Source organism: Tachysurus vachellii, chromosome 10 (genome assembly GCF_030014155.1).
Source record: "Tachysurus vachellii isolate PV-2020 chromosome 10, HZAU_Pvac_v1, whole genome shotgun sequence".
In the NCBI taxonomy this organism is placed as follows: Eukaryota; Metazoa; Chordata; class Actinopteri; order Siluriformes; family Bagridae; genus Tachysurus; species Tachysurus vachellii.
The window spans coordinates 23,778,760-23,797,687 of NC_083469.1; the positions used below are offsets into that span (position 1 = coordinate 23,778,760).

Genomic DNA, 18,928 nt, shown 5'->3' on the forward strand with positions numbered 1-18,928 from the left:
TCACTTAACCACAGATGTGGAACTATTTGGTGGACTCGGCAATAAACACCATGTAGCCATGGCCATATGTCTGCTAGACAGTGGAAAATATGTAATAAACTGAGAAAGACTGCTGTATTATAGTAGCATTTATGGCAAATACAGAATCAGCGTTCTCAGTATGTGGGTGCAAATAGCAACTGTTGTTATCCCACTGATTCTTAATGCAGTTAGGACCGACAAACTAGAACTGCACTTAAATTAGATCTGAACATTTCCCCCAGCTTAGTCCTTTAAAATCATTATGTACAAGGTCTTGCTCATGGGCTAAAAATTTACTGTAATTTACTGATTGCACAGAATTTTGCTAAATTTCATGCTTTATTAATTTTGTATATTTACACATAAGTGGTACTGTGAACTGAGTTGGCTATACAAAAAAATTCTTGTCTTGTATCATGTGTTGGCGAGGCTTGGCACTACACAAGGCAGCAGCTTAGAAGAGCCGAATTGTAATTGTGCTACCCAAATATCACCCATATCCCTACAGAATCAGAATGAATATTTTACCTAAAATCACAATCCTGATTAAAAAAAAAAAATAAAATCACATTGGTCAACAGATACAAAAACATCTTTATTCTTTGTAAAGGTGTATAAAACCTTAAAGCAAAATTAAGACCGACAACAGAAATGAATTCCACAAAATGGTGACACGTGGATGTATAGGACTCTGACATTTTAGCAAATAATTTTGACACACAATAAGCATACAAACTATACAAACAGTCTCTCAGGTTATTCAATGAAAAACACACAAAATATTTTTTTCCTAATGTTCCAATATTAACCCAAAAGCATCTTAATGCATTTACTGCATATCCAAAAGTTTAAATACTAAAATGTCAGAGTTCCCTTCTCCACTGGAATAGTTATATGGTTGCAATTTGGGCCTAAACTAAAGGTTACTGTGTACTAGGTGTACATCAAGGCCATTAAGATAAATTATATTACCATTCTCCCTAAACAAATCCTGGACTAGTGCAAAATGCAGGTCCAGTTACATTGGCTTATTAATATGATCTATCTGAATTATGTGTTATTTATATTCACACTTCTCAAACTTACTCTTCATAGTAAGTTGGTTGAACAGTTCCAGGTTGACTTCCAGTGGAGGTTATATCAATATGAGGTTACAGTTTAGAGTTGTAACGCACTGAAGCTGCAGTCTTGTACTCATAACGTCTGCATTCCAATCAACAGCTATTTCCGTTTCTTACATCTCAAAATAATCGTTTCCATGTCCCAAAATAAAAATGTGGTGGAATCGTATAGCAGGAACCTTTCAGTGTCCAGACCAATTCCGGGTTGTTCCACCAGCTGTTCTTTTTGGGGTGGGATGAGCACAGACATGAACACCTCACTGTGGCATCAAATGCCTTACATTGTATTTGGATGTGTCATTATATTGAGTCATGGGTTTATCTGCAATCCCACATGTACCCACACCAACTTTTCCATTCACACTCTCAGGAGAGGCGAATATACTGCGTTTTACCTAAAGAAAAAAAAAAAAAACAGTGGAGAGTCATGGTAAAGAAGACATGTAAAATGATTACTGATCTGGTAAACAGAACTATATATAAGCCTCCATTACTTACTTGACCCTTCTTGTTTTTTGAATAAGCTTTATTGTTAAACTGCTGCCATTTGGATTTCTGGTCCTCTCGCTCTTGTTCCAGCTCTTTCATCCTCTGTACTTTTTTCTGTGCCTTTTTCTTCTTGTATTCCCGTTGCTCTGCCTGCAGCTCCTTCCTTGAAGGGCACAAACACACATGTACACAATCAGGTATCCCATTACTGACATGACAAGTACAGACATGCATCCATACAAAATACATATCTATTTCACTTCCTTAAAAATGATAGCTTATACCTAAATATTGAGATATTCCAGCTTCATGGTCAGATCTTCCTTGCATAATGGAATTAGTACAACATACCAATAACTTGATTCCAAAACCAACCAATAATACCAAAGACCTTAAAATGAAAATCTTATTTATATAACTGTTATAAAAGCTTTAGAGAAATCTGGATGTTTAGTTAGATCATTAATATGAGAAATATGAGATTGAGATGACATGAGATTTTTAGAGGACTCAGACTCAAAGAAATCCCTTCCTATTTTTAATTGTTTGTTTTTTTAAATGCAATGTGAAAATGTGTCTTAGTGACAAGCATCATACTGAGCAAAACACACTGTGAAACAGTCACACACAAACTCACTTGGATTTGGGTTTGCTTCCTTCCTCCTTGCTGCTTTTGGCTTGCTCAGCTGCTTTGAGCGCGTGCAGAGGCACCACCTCAGCATTGCCATAGCCCGTGAAGGTGATAGCAGCTGTGCCGTTCTCACTATCGATCTCCTCTATCTCTGCTTCATACTGCCTGCAAAGGACAAAGCACTGTAAGCAGATGAGTACAGGCATACAAAACTACACACTCTCAATTATTCCAAAACACATTTAAAGACAGTCTCAACAAGGCGTAAACTACAGGCAGAAAGACCGAATGCACCCGTCTGTGAAAGCTGAAAGAAAAGCAAGAAGGAAAAGATACTCACAGATTTTTTTTGTCAGGCTCCCTCTTGTCAAAAGTATTAATGCAAGTGTGCAAGTGTGTCTGTGTGTGCGAGATACTCACTGTCCATCCTGGCTCCACAAAGCCATGCAACGATCTCCTACTTTCCAGCTGTGTTTTGGTGGTGCAGCATCTGAACTGTTGTTACTAGCTATGCCCTCTGCTGGCTGAGCCGTTAACAAATCTTTTGTCAACTCAATCACCTCCTAAAGATGGATATAAATAAATAAATAAATAAATAAATAAATAAATAAAATCAAAAGATACAAAATCTTTCCCTGATTATATTTCTATCCAAATAGTAGTGGTTTCTTACAGGAATGGTTTAATGGGTGACCTTGTGCAAGACGTAGACAAATTCCTTGTACATGCAAAGTGCTTGGCAAAATTAACTGATTCCGCTTAATAAGTACGTGAATGATGTACCATGGCCTTTTGGTAACACATCAGCATACAAATGAAGACCAAGTAAAGCTGTTCTATTACAGTGTTTCCAAAGTGGGACAATTATGAGTCTCACCTGAAGGTCTTTCTGTAACTTTAGCAGATCTTCATTTTCTTGATCTGTAGAGAGCGCCGCTTCCACCTGCTGGAGCTGAGCTCTGTAGCTGCTCAGTTGCTTCACCAATTCATCCGACATCTGAAAAACACAGACAGTTTTAAAACAGGTCCATTCTCTTTAACGCACATAATTATCTTCGATGCATATGACTCGTATCCATACATTTCACATGAGACACTGAAGATCCCTAAAATATTTTGAAGCAAAATTTCACATTAATAGCAATATACCAAATAACTAATTGGTAAAATCTGATGCATTGCACATCTCTAACGCAACAAAATTGATGCTGAAATGCCTGACAATGGCATCACAGAGTGTCTGTGCTTCAAATGGATAAAATACATTCATTAAAACACATTTCAAATATATAAACATAACACTTAATCAACTTTTATGAAAAAAAAAATAAACAAAATGACTCACTGCCTTCACTCACATCGCACTGAAGCACATTCATCTAACATCACTTTATGCATTAATTTATATCACACTGTTATATCAATTTTACTCAATTCTGGAAGAAAAAAAGAATTGATATTCAAATGAAGATGGGGATTTTATGAATATGCAAATGAGGCCAAAACATCATGTTTCGACTTCGAGATCGCTTGATCACTTGACTGACCAATCAGCGCGCCGGATCGGTGTAATAACAATCCTTAGCACAATACTGTCCGAAAGCTAGACATTTTCATTATCCACAACCAGCATGCACAATTTAATTACTTAATAATGAATGCGTAAATGATTCATTTTATTAATTTACTCGTGAACTATTCTGAGTAATAACCAAAAATAACCAGGAATTAACACGATTCCTGAAAGCAGTTCACTACACTACGACTTCAGTTAGGCTTTTTATTTTGTTGATAAAGACACGCTTAGCTGTTTAAATACACATTAATATGTACAGACACTCGACATTGTAGCTAACAGGTAGAAATGCTAACGCGCTTTAGCATTACAGGCCCTGTGAGGAGCCAACGACAGATTTCACCCGTTTATTACATCAGCAGTGCTCTTACCTCTCCGTGTACTCCAAAACACACCTCTTTAAGATCTGTTAAAACTCTAATATCGATCAGAATCGCCCATATACACTTGGAATCTGGAGAAAATGGACGGTTTCGTTGTGTCCTTTCTCCTCTCCAACGGCACTCCAACGGAAGTGACGTTGTCCGCGTCGTCACAACGCTCTCGCGATAAAAATAAAAAAACAAAAAAAACAACTTATTCACTTTATAATCGCTAAGTGGCGCTTCTGAGTCGACAAAAGTAAAATGGGAATTAATACACCGTGAATTAGGGTGACTTTGTTCCACTGATATAAAAGTACAGACAGCCCAAATGTCCCGGAAGTTCCGGGAGTCTCCCGCATATTGATATCGGCTCCCTGATGCCCGCAAATTAGTTACAATCTCCCGGAATCTAGAAGCGAGCGAGCAAGAGCGCGCATGCGCGATAGAGACTGCGCTCCAAACCTTGTAGCGCGCGCGAGCACGGCAGAGAGGGAGGGGGAGCGAGAGACCTTGCATGTGTGTGCTAGTGTGCGTGTGTGCGTCATTAAACGCATGTAAGACAGAGAGCATCCTGATTGGCCTGTTTCGGTAAGTGAACTAATTAATTGTCAGTGTGGGCGGGCTTTTATCTCTATTTTTTCTTTTATCTTTTATTTTTAAAAAAACAAAGTATAAGACAGACACATTTTACGCCAGACTAGACGAAAGTGTCCCCCTGTCTTATACGCGTTAAACACAATGACAATGTTGCACGCTGTAAAGTTTGTAACAGTGACTTCAGCATTGCCCATGGCGTGGTAAATGATTGACGTGACTTCAACACGTTTCATTTCATTTTCAGCTTATATAAATAGTAAAAGTGATCTACATATTTTAATATAATTAACAAATAATTGGTTAACACTTTGCAATAAGGTTCATTATTTAACATTAGTTTACTACATTAGTTAACATGAACTAATAATGAACTGCACTTATAAAGCATTTATTTATCTTTGTTAATGTTAGTTTGGGGGGGCTTAGTGGTTAGCACGTTCGCCTCACACCTCCAGGGTCGGGGTTCGATTCCCGCCTCCACCTTGTGTGTGTGGAGTTTGCATGTTCTCCCCGTGCCTCTCCGGGTACTCCGGTTTCCTCCCCCGGTCCAAAGACACGCATGGTAGGTTGATTGGCATCTCTGGAAAATTGTCCGTAGTGCGTGAGTGAATGAGAGTGTGTGTGTGTGTGCCCTGCGATGGGTTGGCACTCCGTCCAGGGTGTATCCTGTCTTGATGCCCAATGACGCCTGAGATAGGCACAGGCTCCCCGTGACCCGAGGTAGTTCGGATAAGCGGTAGAAAATGAATGTTTTGAACATTTACTAATACATTATTCAAACCTTGTTAACAGTAGTTAATGCACTGTGAACATAAACAGCTGTATTTTTATTAATGGGGTTATTGTTTTTTGTTTTTTGAGGGTTTTTTCGGGGTCGGAATACCTCCCGGAAATGACTTTTTTGCAGTTTGGGATGTATGAAATCAGGGCTCTCAAGTTTTGAAGACAGGAAAGAGTGACATCTCCAACCCCCCCAGCGGACACCCCCACCCCCACCCCCATAGTGCTATTTTCTGATTGGCTATTGTGTAGCCTCTTTTTTGATTGGCTGATAAGTGTCAGGCTCGACTAAGAACTGCAGGGGAGACGCGCTTGATTCCTGCCCGGTTCCATAGAGACAGCGGTCCGGACTGATACGTTTTGGGTGCTGCGGCATATTAAATATATGATAAATAGTCAAAAAGTTTTTCTGCGTGACAAATACAATGTGTAGCGGGAGAGCGTGTCAAAAGGCCGAAATGCGTGAATGTCACGCTCAATGCAATTATGCATTGATGCTTGTTGTACTCAAATAATGTAATGTTGTATAGGAACATCACTTAGAAAACAGGATTTAGCTGGCTATAACCAAACCTTGCCTTGAAATATAAATAAATTAAAACATTAATAACACTAATAAAACATGTCAAAAGTCTGTTTGCTTAGTCTGGTCTAGAAATGAATCCACCTTGTTAATGTTTATTTAGTTACACCTGCTACACTATGTCATCTGCACCATTCTTAGTCACTACTGATTGTGTTACGGACAAGTTAGCGACCATTCCACCTCAAAAGCAGGTAAAAAAGCCTAAACATAATCTTAAAAACCTCTTAATTCTTGTAGTCACAGAAAAGCATTCAAAAAGCAGGTCACCAGCTGGTGGTTTCATTACACAACACATTTTATGAGTTATTATTTTTATTATTAAACCATTAAATTTAACCTATTTTGGTTGTTCTTTTCGAGATCGCTATTATCAAGAACATAAACATTAGTGGTCTGTCTTATGAATATTTGAAGGAGTGTCAATGAAACCGAGAGTGAGGCATATGTGAGTGAAAAGTACTTTTATGTTTATTAAGAATTTTATTATACCATGAACAGCTTGATTGCAGTAGAAGGAATAATAAGGCTATAAAAGGCAATTCTTTAAACATAAGGTTTCGTGAAGTTTAAACTTCATAGGTTTGTGATTGGACAGTGATTGCATTTCGGGTACATCACGGCTGCAACAGTGTTGAAGGTAAATATAATGGAAAGGAGAATCATATGAACATTTGATGAGATCAGCAATTAAACCCTTGAAAAAAAACAATACATTGGTATTGGATTTTATTGTGAAGATTTAAAGTGATGAAGCAGAGATTAAAGTTTTTTTTTTAGCATGGTATTCGGTCATCGTGTCACAAATAATAAACAATACAATTAGTATATCGCATTTCACATTTTGCAGAGTACAAGTACAAATAACAAAAATAACCACTATTTCCATGACAAATTCAGGTTTCAAATAGTTTATTTCAAAACAAAGCAATGTCAGCCCTCAAAATCATAGCTCTACTATATATACACATTGTTTTTGGAAGCAGTCCTTTATCTGACATAGGACCAGTAGTAACATAGCAGACTCTTAAAAAAGAAAAACCTTCAGAACATTTTTGTTGAAAAAATTCGATTCAACCATTTTTTGTAGATTACACAGAAACATTACATCAGTGGTATTTTCCCATTTTACTACTCTTTCAATACTCTTATGGACAAGCCACACTGACTTTCCCTTATTTCCTGAACACCAAAGTCAACACAAATTCCCACTTGCTGTAGAACACCTGTGTGAAAAGCACCTGTGTGAAGCCATTTCCTTGGTGCTCTGCACACTATATTTATACAGATTTGTGTACAGGGTCATTATTAACTAAACTTATTATTAAACCATGACATTTTCAACCAAATCTGTATTAGCGAGACAGTATAACCTAAATTTTGTGAATTCACATATAAACAGCTTTGCCTGCCTTTTTATTCAGAGCTAGAAATGAGTTAGAAATGTGTCAGAAGGCAATAGTGAGTTCCACACCTGAGGATTCAAGAGTAATGAAACAACCTTGGCATTGGGAACATTGATAAGGGCCTGTTGAACAGAGTATTGAAATGGGATCATAGTGTTGAATAGAAATGGAATCAATACCTATATTTTGGGCGTAAACTTGGCTTTTTCAACACGTTTACAAAACAGCAAATTTACAAAAATATAAAAAAAAAAAAATGCACCCCAAATGTACACACCCTGAGACAACAAAACATACAGATTAGTGCAGCAGTCCCTGAAAAGTCCTCACCCATGACTGATTTCACAAGAGAGTCATTTGAACATGGTAAAAAAATTCTCTGAGAAAAGTCCCATTAAAAAATAAAAAAAAGGAATATAATCAATGTAATTAATTACTCTTATATTAAGATTAGGTTTAGTTGAAATATACTTTGTAGGTAATTATTACATATGAAACCTCATTTATACTAAAATGCAATTGCTTAGTAACAGATCCTCATACATTACAAATCCTCATATAAGGGGTAAAGCTGGAATGAAATAAATAGTAAAATACAAATGAGTGTGTTGGCTTTTGACTATGGCTTTAAGGATTTTTAAAACACTCTGAAGGAGCTGAATTAGTTTTCACACATCCCCTGGGAAACAGTGAGTACAACCTACCTTACTGAATATAAATATACCCGAAAAAAAGAGGATTAATAAATGCTATACTGAGCTGTGTGTGTCTCTGTTATACTGAGAATTAAGAGTCCTTTTAGAGTGACGACGTGTGTATTTGTGTCCAGCTTGGAGATAGTGTAGCCTAACAAGGAAAACTCCACACGGACACAGATGAAGGTCACAATTCTAGCACTGTTACAATGGCTTTAAGAGGCGAAATAATTTAAACGATCTCAGACATATAATAAATTATAATGTGAGGGTTCTGCTGTTTACGCAAAGTAATAGAGTAATAAAGATTAAAGTCAAAGTACCAGAAGCCATGCAGTAATAGAATCAGTTGCAATGGGTTGTGTCAGAAAATTGGCTTGGCTCGTTGGTGACTATGAGATGATGAGAAAAGTCACATGGCACATGAACAAAGCTGGTCCGTTTGAGAAGAGTGACAGATAAGGAGGTGTTGTGTTAACTGACCTGTCTTAATTGAGCAATGTATCAAAGGGTTCTAAAACACTGAAAGAAAAATACAAACCTGTGATCTGGCTGGAACATCCTGAGGATTAGAAAAACCTAATACAACCAAATTATGCACTATCATCATCTGAAAACTTGTATTTTGCATAAACGATGAGCATGACGATTGCCATGACAATGCAGAGAGATCCTATAACAAGGTAGGCAATGCCTAAGAACTGATTCTTTCCTCCCATCCAGGAAACATTGGTGAAAACCACTGACTTTGTGCCTTCGAAGCTCTTGACAGGATAGTCTGGATTGTAGGTTAAGGATTCAAAAACATCAGCAAATGATTCTTTCAACAATGTTAACATGCCTGTGAATTTAACAGTGCTACTTGTTGAGGCACTTTAGGTTGATTTGATAAGAATCCTGCTTTGACACTCAGCAATGCAATGAAAATGAAAGAAAAAGAAAAAAATGGATTGCATACAGTCAACATTCAATCATTCCATATTCTTTCTATTTCTGCCCTTGTTGCTCTCTTTCTTCCTCTGTTTTTTTAGTTACACCCAACCAGACAAACCTGTCTGTGTGCATTTGTAGCTGATAGGTTTCCGTCCATCATAGACGTTGCATGCAAATAAAATATAAATTCTAGAAGAAATGGTTATCTTTAAAAGATATACAAAGTTGGTATTCATGAATACAACTGACAGACAGGCAGAGACACACACACGTGCACACAGACAGAGGCACGCACACAGACACACAGACAGGCAGGCACACACACAGGCACACAGACACATACAGGCACACAGACACATACAGGCACACAGACACATACAGGCACACAGGCACGCATAGACACACAGGCACGCATAGACACACAGGCACAGGCAGACAGACAGACAGACAGGCAGGCACACACACAGACAGACAGGCACACACAGACAGACAGACAGACAGACAGGCACACACAGACAGACACACAGACAGACAGGCACACACACACACACAGACAGACAGGCACACACACAGACAGACAGGCACACACACAGACAGACAGGCACACACACACAGACAGACAGGCACACACACAGACAGACAGGCACACACAGACAGACAGGCACACACAGACAGACAGGCACACACAGACAGACAGGCACACACACACACACAGACAGACAGGCACACACACACACACAGAGACAGACAGGCACACACACACACACACAGACAGACAGGCACACACACAGACAGACAGGCACACACAGACAGACAGGCACACACAGACAGGCACACACACACACACAGACAGACAGGCACACACACACACACACAGACAGACAGGCACGCACACACACACACACAGACAGACAGGCACGCACACACACACAGACAGACAGGCACGCACACACAGACAGACAGACACACACACACAGACAGGCACACACACACAGACAGAGACAGGCACACACACAGACAGAGACAGGCACACACACAGACAGAGACAGGCACACACACAGACAGAGACAGGCACACACACAGACAGAGACAGGCACACACAGACAGAGACAGGCACACACACACAGACAGACAGGCACACATACAGACAGAGACAGGCACACACACAGACAGAGACAGACAGACAGACAGGCGCACACAGAGACAGACAGACAGACAGACAGGCACACACAGACAGACAGGCACGCACACACAGACAGACACACACACACACAGAGACAGGCACACACACAGACAGACAGGCACACACACACAGACAGACAGGCACACACACAGACAGAGACAGGCACACACACAGACAGAGACAGGCACACACACAGACAGAGACAGGCACACACACAGACAGAGACAGGCACACACACACAGACAGAGACAGGCACACACACACAGACAGAGACAGGCACACACACACAGACAGAGACAGGCACACATACAGACAGAGACAGGCACACATACAGACAGAGACAGGCACACATACAGACAGAGACAGGCGCACACACACAGACAGAGACAGGCGCACACACACAGACAGAGACAGGCGCACACACACAGACAGAGACAGGCGCACACACACAGACAGAGACAGACAGACAGGCAGACAGGCACACACAGACAGGCAGGCACACACAGACAGACAGACAGACAGGCACACACACACAGACAGACAGGCACACACACACAGACAGACAGGCACACACACACAGACAGACAGGCACACACACACAGACAGACAGGCACACACACACAGACAGACAGGCACACACACACAGACAGACAGGCACACACACACAGACAGACAGACAGGCACACACACACAGACAGACAGACAGGCACACACACACAGACAGACAGACAGGCACACACACACACACAGACAGACAGACAGGCACACACACACAGACAGACAGGCACACCCACACAGACAGACAGGCACACCCACACACAGACAGACAGGCACACCCACACACAGACAGACAGGCACACCCACACACAGACAGACAGGCACACCCACACACAGACAGACAGGCACACCCACACACAGACAGACAGGCACACCCACACACAGACAGACAGGCACACCCACACACAGACAGACAGGCACACCCACACACAGACAGACAGGCACACCCACACACAGACAGACAGGCACACCCACACACAGACAGACAGGCACACCCACACACAGACAGACAGGCACACCCACACACAGACAGACAGGCACACCCACACACAGACAGACAGGCACACCCACACAGACAGACAGACAGGCACACCCACACAGACAGACAGACAGGCACACCCACACAGACAGACAGACAGACAGGCACACCCACACAGACAGACAGACAGACAGGCACACCCACACAGACAGACAGACAGACAGGCACACCCACACAGACAGACAGACAGACAGGCACACCCACACAGACAGACAGACAGACAGGCACACCCACACAGACAGACAGACAGACAGGCACACCCACACAGACAGACAGACAGACAGGCACACCCACACAGACAGACAGACAGACAGGCACACCCACACAGACAGACAGGCACACCCACACAGACAGACAGACAGACAGGCACACCCACACAGACAGACAGACAGACAGGCACACCCACATAGACAGACAGACAGGCACACCCACACAGACAGACAGACAGACAGGCACACCCACACAGACAGACAGACAGACAGACAGGCACACCCACACAGACAGAGAGACAGGCACACCCACACAGACAGACAGGCACACACACACACACACAGACAGACAGGCACACACACACACACACAGACAGACAGGCACACACACACACAGACAGACAGGCACACACACACACAGACAGACAGGCACACACACACACAGACAGACAGGCACACACACACACAGACAGACAGGCACACACACACACAGACAGACAGGCACACACACACACAGACAGACAGGCACACAGACAGACAGGCACACAGACACACAGACAGGCACACAGACACACAGACAGACAGGCACACAGACAGACAGGCACACAGACAGACAGGCACACAGACAGACAGGCACACAGACAGACAGGCACACAGACACACAGACAGACAGACACACAGACAGACAGGCACACAGACAGACAGGCACACAGACAGACAGGCACACCCACACACAGACAGACAGGCACACCCACACACAGACAGACAGGCACACCCACACACAGACAGACAGGCACACCCACACAGACAGACAGACAGGCACACCCACACAGACAGACAGACAGGCACACCCACACAGACAGACAGACAGGCACACCCACACACAGACAGACAGACAGACAGACAGACAGGCACACACACACAGACACACAGACAGACAGACAGGCACACACAGACAAACAGACAGGCACACCCAGACAAACAGACAGGCACACAGACAGGCACACCCACACAGACAGACAGGCACACCCACACACAGACAGACAGGCACACCCACACACAGACAGACAGACAGACAGACAGGCACACACACACAGACACACAGACAGACAGACAGGCACACACAGACAAACAGACAGGCACACAGACAAACAGACAGGCACACAGACAGACAGGCACACACACACAGACAGACAGGCACACACACACACAGACAGACAGGCACACACACACACAGACAGACAGGCACACAGACAGACAGGCACACAGACACACAGACAGGCACACAGACACACAGACAGGCACACAGACACACAGACAGACAGGCACACAGACAGACAGGCACACAGACAGACAGGCACACAGACAGACAGGCACACAGACAGACAGGCACACAGACAGACAGGCACACAGACAGACAGGCACACCCACACACAGACAGACAGGCACACCCACACACAGACAGACAGGCACACCCACACAGACAGACAGACAGGCACACCCACACAGACAGACAGACAGGCACACCCACACAGACAGACAGACAGGCACACCCACACAGACAGACAGACAGGCACACCCACACACAGACAGACAGACAGACAGACAGACAGGCACACACACACAGACACACAGACAGACAGACAGGCACACACAGACAAACAGACAGGCACACCCAGACAAACAGACAGGCACACAGACAGGCACACCCACACAGACAGACAGGCACACCCACACACAGACAGACAGGCACACCCACACACAGACAGACAGACAGACAGACAGGCACACACACACACAGACAGACAGGCACACACACACACAGACAGACAGGCACACACACACAGACAGACAGGCACACACACACACAGACAGACAGGCACACACACACACAGACAGACAGGCACACACACACACAGACAGACAGGCACACACACACACAGACAGACAGGCACACACACACACAGACAGACAGGCACACACACACACAGACAGACAGGCACACACACACACACAGACAGACAGGCACACACACACACAGACAGACAGGCACACACACACACAGACAGACAGGCACACACACACACAGACAGACAGGCACACACACACACAGACAGACAGGCACACACACACACAGACAGACAGGCACACACACACACACACAGACAGGCAGGCACAGAATTACACTAATTGGATAGGCAATGTGTATTAATTGCAGTTGACAAAAGGATACTGTATTTAATCTCTAAGGTATAGTTTCCAGCAGGCAAACCATTTGCATAAGCTCCCCCTGTGATTCGCCCATACAACTTCCTGAAGTTAGGAAGTGCTGCACGCCTCATCCACACCAGGAAGTCCTGGTTCAGAAAGCCATTATTGGCCTGGTCATTTGGGTCCAGCTCATACACTGGCTTTTGCCAGTTTATGGGCTTCGTTGTACCTGAGAAGACAAACATAAGCTTTCATCTATAAGGCACGATCAGAACTCAAAGCTTTTTCATACTGCAGAGATAAACGTGATTTCTCCAAAAGATATTCTATACAGGTCATTTCTGGATGGAGAGATCCATCTAATATGTCAGTCCAAAAATCTCTCATTGCTGTTCATTTTTTCTCTAGTGTTTGGCTCTAGTGTTATGTGGCATGAAGTGAAGAAGAATTACTGTTACCAACCTTTTTCCAACAGTATTCCTGAGGGGATTTATTCATCTCAACCCACAACTCGACTACAATTTTAAAAATTTCTTTTAAAAAAAAATTTGCGGCTTACTTTTTAGCCATTTACAGCTACATTTAATCTTGTGGAATTTCCATGAAACAAGATAGCTTCTGCTTATAGTTTATTGTTAGCAGAGATAAATTGTTTGCTCATCAGCCTTGTCTTTTTGCTTCTTAAATTTAATAAAACACTAAAACACATCTTGTCATGTTACTGACACACTACATATCGCTGTCCTGAAAACTACCGTAAATAAAACTGCCGTAAATAAGCTTGGTGGAGGAAACACCAGCTACACTGTTATTAGAGTATTATCTTTTACATATAGTATTTACACCACCAAAAAACTTTTCAGAATACCAGTTCTGTAATGAAAGACTGTAACTTGGATAAATACCAGCGAAAGCGTCGGCAAAGGAGCCGTTGACAAAAGCAGGATTCCTGTATTTGACGTTGTAATCTGTCCACCATGCAATTCCTTTCCGGTCAAATGGAACCAGTACATTCTGTCCATTGACAATCTGGTACAGCGTAAAGGAGTCTTTATAGAAAAGAAGAAGACATTTAGAGCAGGCAAAGGCTCATTTACTACAAGATATGTGAATGCCTCTAATTCATGATTCTAGTTTCAAGACCAAAATATTCTTGCTTAAAATCCAAGACTAAATGGAGAACAAAAATTAAAAACAACGAAAAAATTTGTGTCTTTAAAACATAGTATCTAAGAAGCTGTATATAATATAATTTAATTATAAATGACTCACAGAAGAAAATGTAGTCAGATAAAGAAATGTATTCAGAAAATGAATCATGTCCTCCTGACTTTGGGTATATTTATGTTTAAGGCGACTGTTTATTTCAGTTACACACAAACTTAATGCTAATGTTGTGAAATTAACTTCATATTAACGAATATACTGCTAGCTATTCAATCCGCACAAAAGAAATAACAACCCATAACACTATAAAGGGTTAGTGAATGTCTCTGGGAGCTGATGTGCTTGAATGAGAGCTGCATTACTGGAAGGAATGGAATGGATTTTTTATGGATGATTGGTGTTTTATCAATATTTTATTGCATGCATAAATATTAGCATTACTGAAAGGCTTTAGTATATCCTAGCAGGACATTTTAATTTATGTATGGCCTTCAAAAAACATTCGAGCACAGCTTCACTGAAGAGAGAATACAGCTAGGAGGCATTAGTCTTAGGTATGGTCTTTTTTCCAAATTGTTATTTTTACAAGAAAACAGGTAGAAGAGTGTCAGGAACAATGTAATGTGATGTGATACCATTGAACATGCTGTTTGCTATGGATCCGCAGGGAACGATAGGTGTTCCATTGGACGTATTCTGATAGGGAGAGCATGTGCTATCTGGAGACTGTAGAAAACAATATTCAAATTCAACAGACAGAATAAATATCGAACAATCATTAATTATAACAGATTCAAAAGGCAAGACAATACCTGAATGTACTTTGTCTCCCCCACCAGCTGGTTGGGGTCTACAGACACCCCGTATGTTCTGTAGTTCTGATAGTAATTAGTCATGGCATAGTAGAAGAAGACAGGGCCCTGAAAACAGGAAGTTTATCTGGTCATTCAAAAGCATTTATTTTGACAGGTCACAAAAAGAAAAGAGTGAAACTGAGTGAAAATGGTGGTACCTCAAAAAGCTCACTGAAGGAGAAATTGACAGCACATGTGCAGCCTATTTTAGCAGGGTCGATACATTGGGAACAGGAAGAATCACTCGAAATGCCTGTGTAATCTCTCTGTAAGTCAGTAAAAGTTTAAAGGAATACTTAATAGTTCAACCACAATGACATTTATACAATTAAGACATAGGGAAAAGTGTCTGAATGGTATTTTGCACTATTCCAACAATGAGTCTAAAGAAAAAAGGCAACTTTACAGCCTTCAGTTGCATATAGACTCAATTCCTAAACACAACTTTCATTCCTTGGTCATGATAGGTCATGATTCCTTTTAGTTAAAAGCTGCTGTGGTAATCATAATGACTCGCAAACACATAGCCCAGGATTCCTGTGCTGCATATATGGTGCATTTTAAGTGGTAAGTTGCAAGCTGTAATAATGCTATTTCCCATTTGAGCATGTTCAATGTATGAAGAGGAAAAAAGAAAAGATGAACACCTAAATCAAAAACATACCCTCATCTACACTTAATTTCCATTAAACCATTAAAGTCCTGATTTATGGGTGCTTATCTAGTGAACCATACAAAGAAAAGCATTTGGCAGGCTATCATGACCAAGGAATGAAAGTTGTCCAAATTCACAGGAAAGAAATAAAAAGAAAGATAAAAAGTAAAAAAAGTTGTTTTTTTTCCCCTGATGCTTTCTATTCTGTTGTTGTTTAAGGTCAGAGTAGAGTTTAAAACATCAAACATCAAAATGAGTCATTTTCCAACCATACCTCTAGGCATTTTTGTGAAGGATAAATAAACATATCTGTATTCTCACAAACAAAATGGCTGAAGTGAAGCGAGCATACTGCTACTCGTGTGTCACATGGCAGCATGGCAAACACTGAGACAGTTCTATCTGCCCTCTTCTGCATACCTCAGTGCTCAGACAGGAAAGAGTTTCATTTTAAATGAAGCATTCTGTCTTACTACATTTGAGGCAAGTGGAGTATCGTATACATGCGATTTTTGAAAAGCATATCCACACTTTCAGCTGATGTATTCTCTCCTACCTCCAGCACTTTGATGTTCTGTGAGGTGACAAAGAGCGCCACTCCGATGCCGATGAAGGCCAAGCCGATGAGAGTGAAGCCGGGGATGACGATGCCAGCAGACAAAATGGGCTGCCAGGCTGGAAGTCGCTGCTGGGTGAACGCGGTGTTATCTGGCCTATTGGCCATTGAGCCCTTGGTTGCCATCCTGACAATATCTGAAAAAAGGAGACAGTCACTTGGGCTAATAATAATTGTGTTTATTTTGTGTTTATCTTAGTGACTGTTGAATCTATAAGATTGAAGAACTTATGGTAGCAAAACAGCATTTAGGAAACTATTCATCCAAATGGAAAAGAAAAAGTACCATGGAAAGGGGAAAAAAGTACCATTTTTCTTAATCGGTTCGCTTCCAAAAGATTTTGGAAAAGTAATTCTGAACTCAAAAATGTGATTTTTTTTTTCTTCACACAGTAAATTCAGTGAGATGTACTGAACTATAAAAACCCTGTTTCGCAGCTTGCTCTACAAGGAGAAGGCAAATCCAAGGGAGGGCAATGTGGTTTAGATGGAGTGAAAAGCTAAACCACATTATGCAAGTTATAAACCTGTGAATAAGTTGTTTCTATAGAAACCATATATGAGAACGAATATAAACCTGTAATCTGAATCAACACACCCTGTAGCAATTTTTATTTACTCAGCTTATTAAAAAAAAACGATTCGATCATTTAAATTATACCATAGCGAATATAGTAGCTGCTTGGATGTTACAAAACACAAGAAAAAAAAATTCAACGTAATTTCGTTAAATATTGTTTTACCAGCTTTTGTAAAAAATAAAAGACAGCAATGTTATTATGTTGCTATTAATATGGATTATATCTGTTATATCTAATGTTATATCAGCTAGAAACAGTCTTTCCCTCACCAGCCTCAGATCTTTGTCTCTCTTGAAAATTACCAAACAAAATTGTTGAAGACTGTTGCAATTTTTTTAATTGATAGCATCTGACATTTACCAATCAATAAATAAATAATAAAAAACTATACTCCTTTCAAGTATGTTACAATACAGGATATTTCACCAAAGATTAGTTTCTTGAGAGAGTTGTGTAGAGTTACATAAGTTACACTTTGACTTAATGTGTATTATTAAGCATATTATAGACCGTTTTAATTACCACAAACCTTAGACCTAATATTTAAAAACATTTGTTTGGTCGATTGAGAGTCAGAGAAGACAATAAGTCTTAAGCATAACAAGCATAGCAAATGCTTCTTGTAGAGTAAGTTTATGTCTTTCCGTGACTTTACTCACCTGTCCGATAAACTTCACTTAAACCAATGAGAAGTTTAATCAAATTTACCAAACAGAACAGAGTTTAAACTTACTGTTGTTTTTTTCTTTTTCTGTTGTTTAAAAAATATCGTCGACGATGAGATAACACCCAAAACCCTCACACTTTACCTGTAGTGCTACCTGAAACAGGTACTTCCTGTGGGCGGGGCTTTGGAACAAAAATCATCTTAAATTTTAAATAAATGTAATAATAGGAGATATATTAGAGAAGAAATAATCTAAAAATATATATAATCGAAGTAATATAATATAATTAAGAGACTGAAATTCTAGTGATACATAATATTAGCACATATCCGTCACAAAATATCAGCAAAGCCTTATAACAATACACTTTTGTAATAATATTATTTCAGAAACCAGGATCGAAATGACTACAAAGCTCTACAGCTCTACAATGTATTTTATGATCTCATGAATTAAGGTAAATTGCTTCATTTAGCATTCAGGCTCCCTAA

At 41.0% G+C, this 18,928-nt stretch overlaps 2 protein-coding genes across 3 annotated transcripts; both read right to left on the minus strand.

Moving 5' to 3' along the window:
* Positions 1 to 595: 595 nt before the first annotated feature.
* smndc1 (survival motor neuron domain containing 1) lies at positions 596 to 4,375 on the minus strand. The gene is made up of 6 exons (XM_060880394.1): positions 4,210 to 4,375; positions 3,140 to 3,259; positions 2,683 to 2,825; positions 2,269 to 2,427; positions 1,641 to 1,794; positions 596 to 1,537 (listed from the first exon to the last, which is right to left on the minus strand). The coding sequence occupies exons 2-6, from the start codon at positions 3,257 to 3,259 to the stop codon at positions 1,400 to 1,402; spliced, it is 714 nt and encodes a 237-aa protein (XP_060736377.1). The 5' UTR covers positions 4,210 to 4,375; the 3' UTR covers positions 596 to 1,399.
* A 2,683-nt stretch (positions 4,376 to 7,058) lies between these two features.
* Positions 7,059 to 18,591, minus strand: tmem30b (transmembrane protein 30B). 2 transcript variants are annotated; one of them, XM_060880395.1, is made up of 8 exons: positions 18,503 to 18,591; positions 17,129 to 17,325; positions 16,076 to 16,183; positions 15,876 to 15,983; positions 15,699 to 15,789; positions 14,802 to 14,945; positions 13,919 to 14,125; positions 7,059 to 9,042 (listed from the first exon to the last, which is right to left on the minus strand). In XM_060880395.1, exons 2-8 carry the CDS (start codon positions 17,312 to 17,314, stop codon positions 8,858 to 8,860), a joined length of 1,029 nt encoding a protein of 342 aa, XP_060736378.1. In that variant the 5' UTR covers positions 17,315 to 17,325; positions 18,503 to 18,591; the 3' UTR covers positions 7,059 to 8,857. The 2 variants fall into 2 exon arrangements, with proteins under 2 accessions (XP_060736378.1, XP_060736380.1); XM_060880397.1 differs by lacking the exon at positions 18,503 to 18,591 and adding an exon at positions 18,429 to 18,469.
* Positions 18,592 to 18,928: the final 337 nt, after the last annotated feature.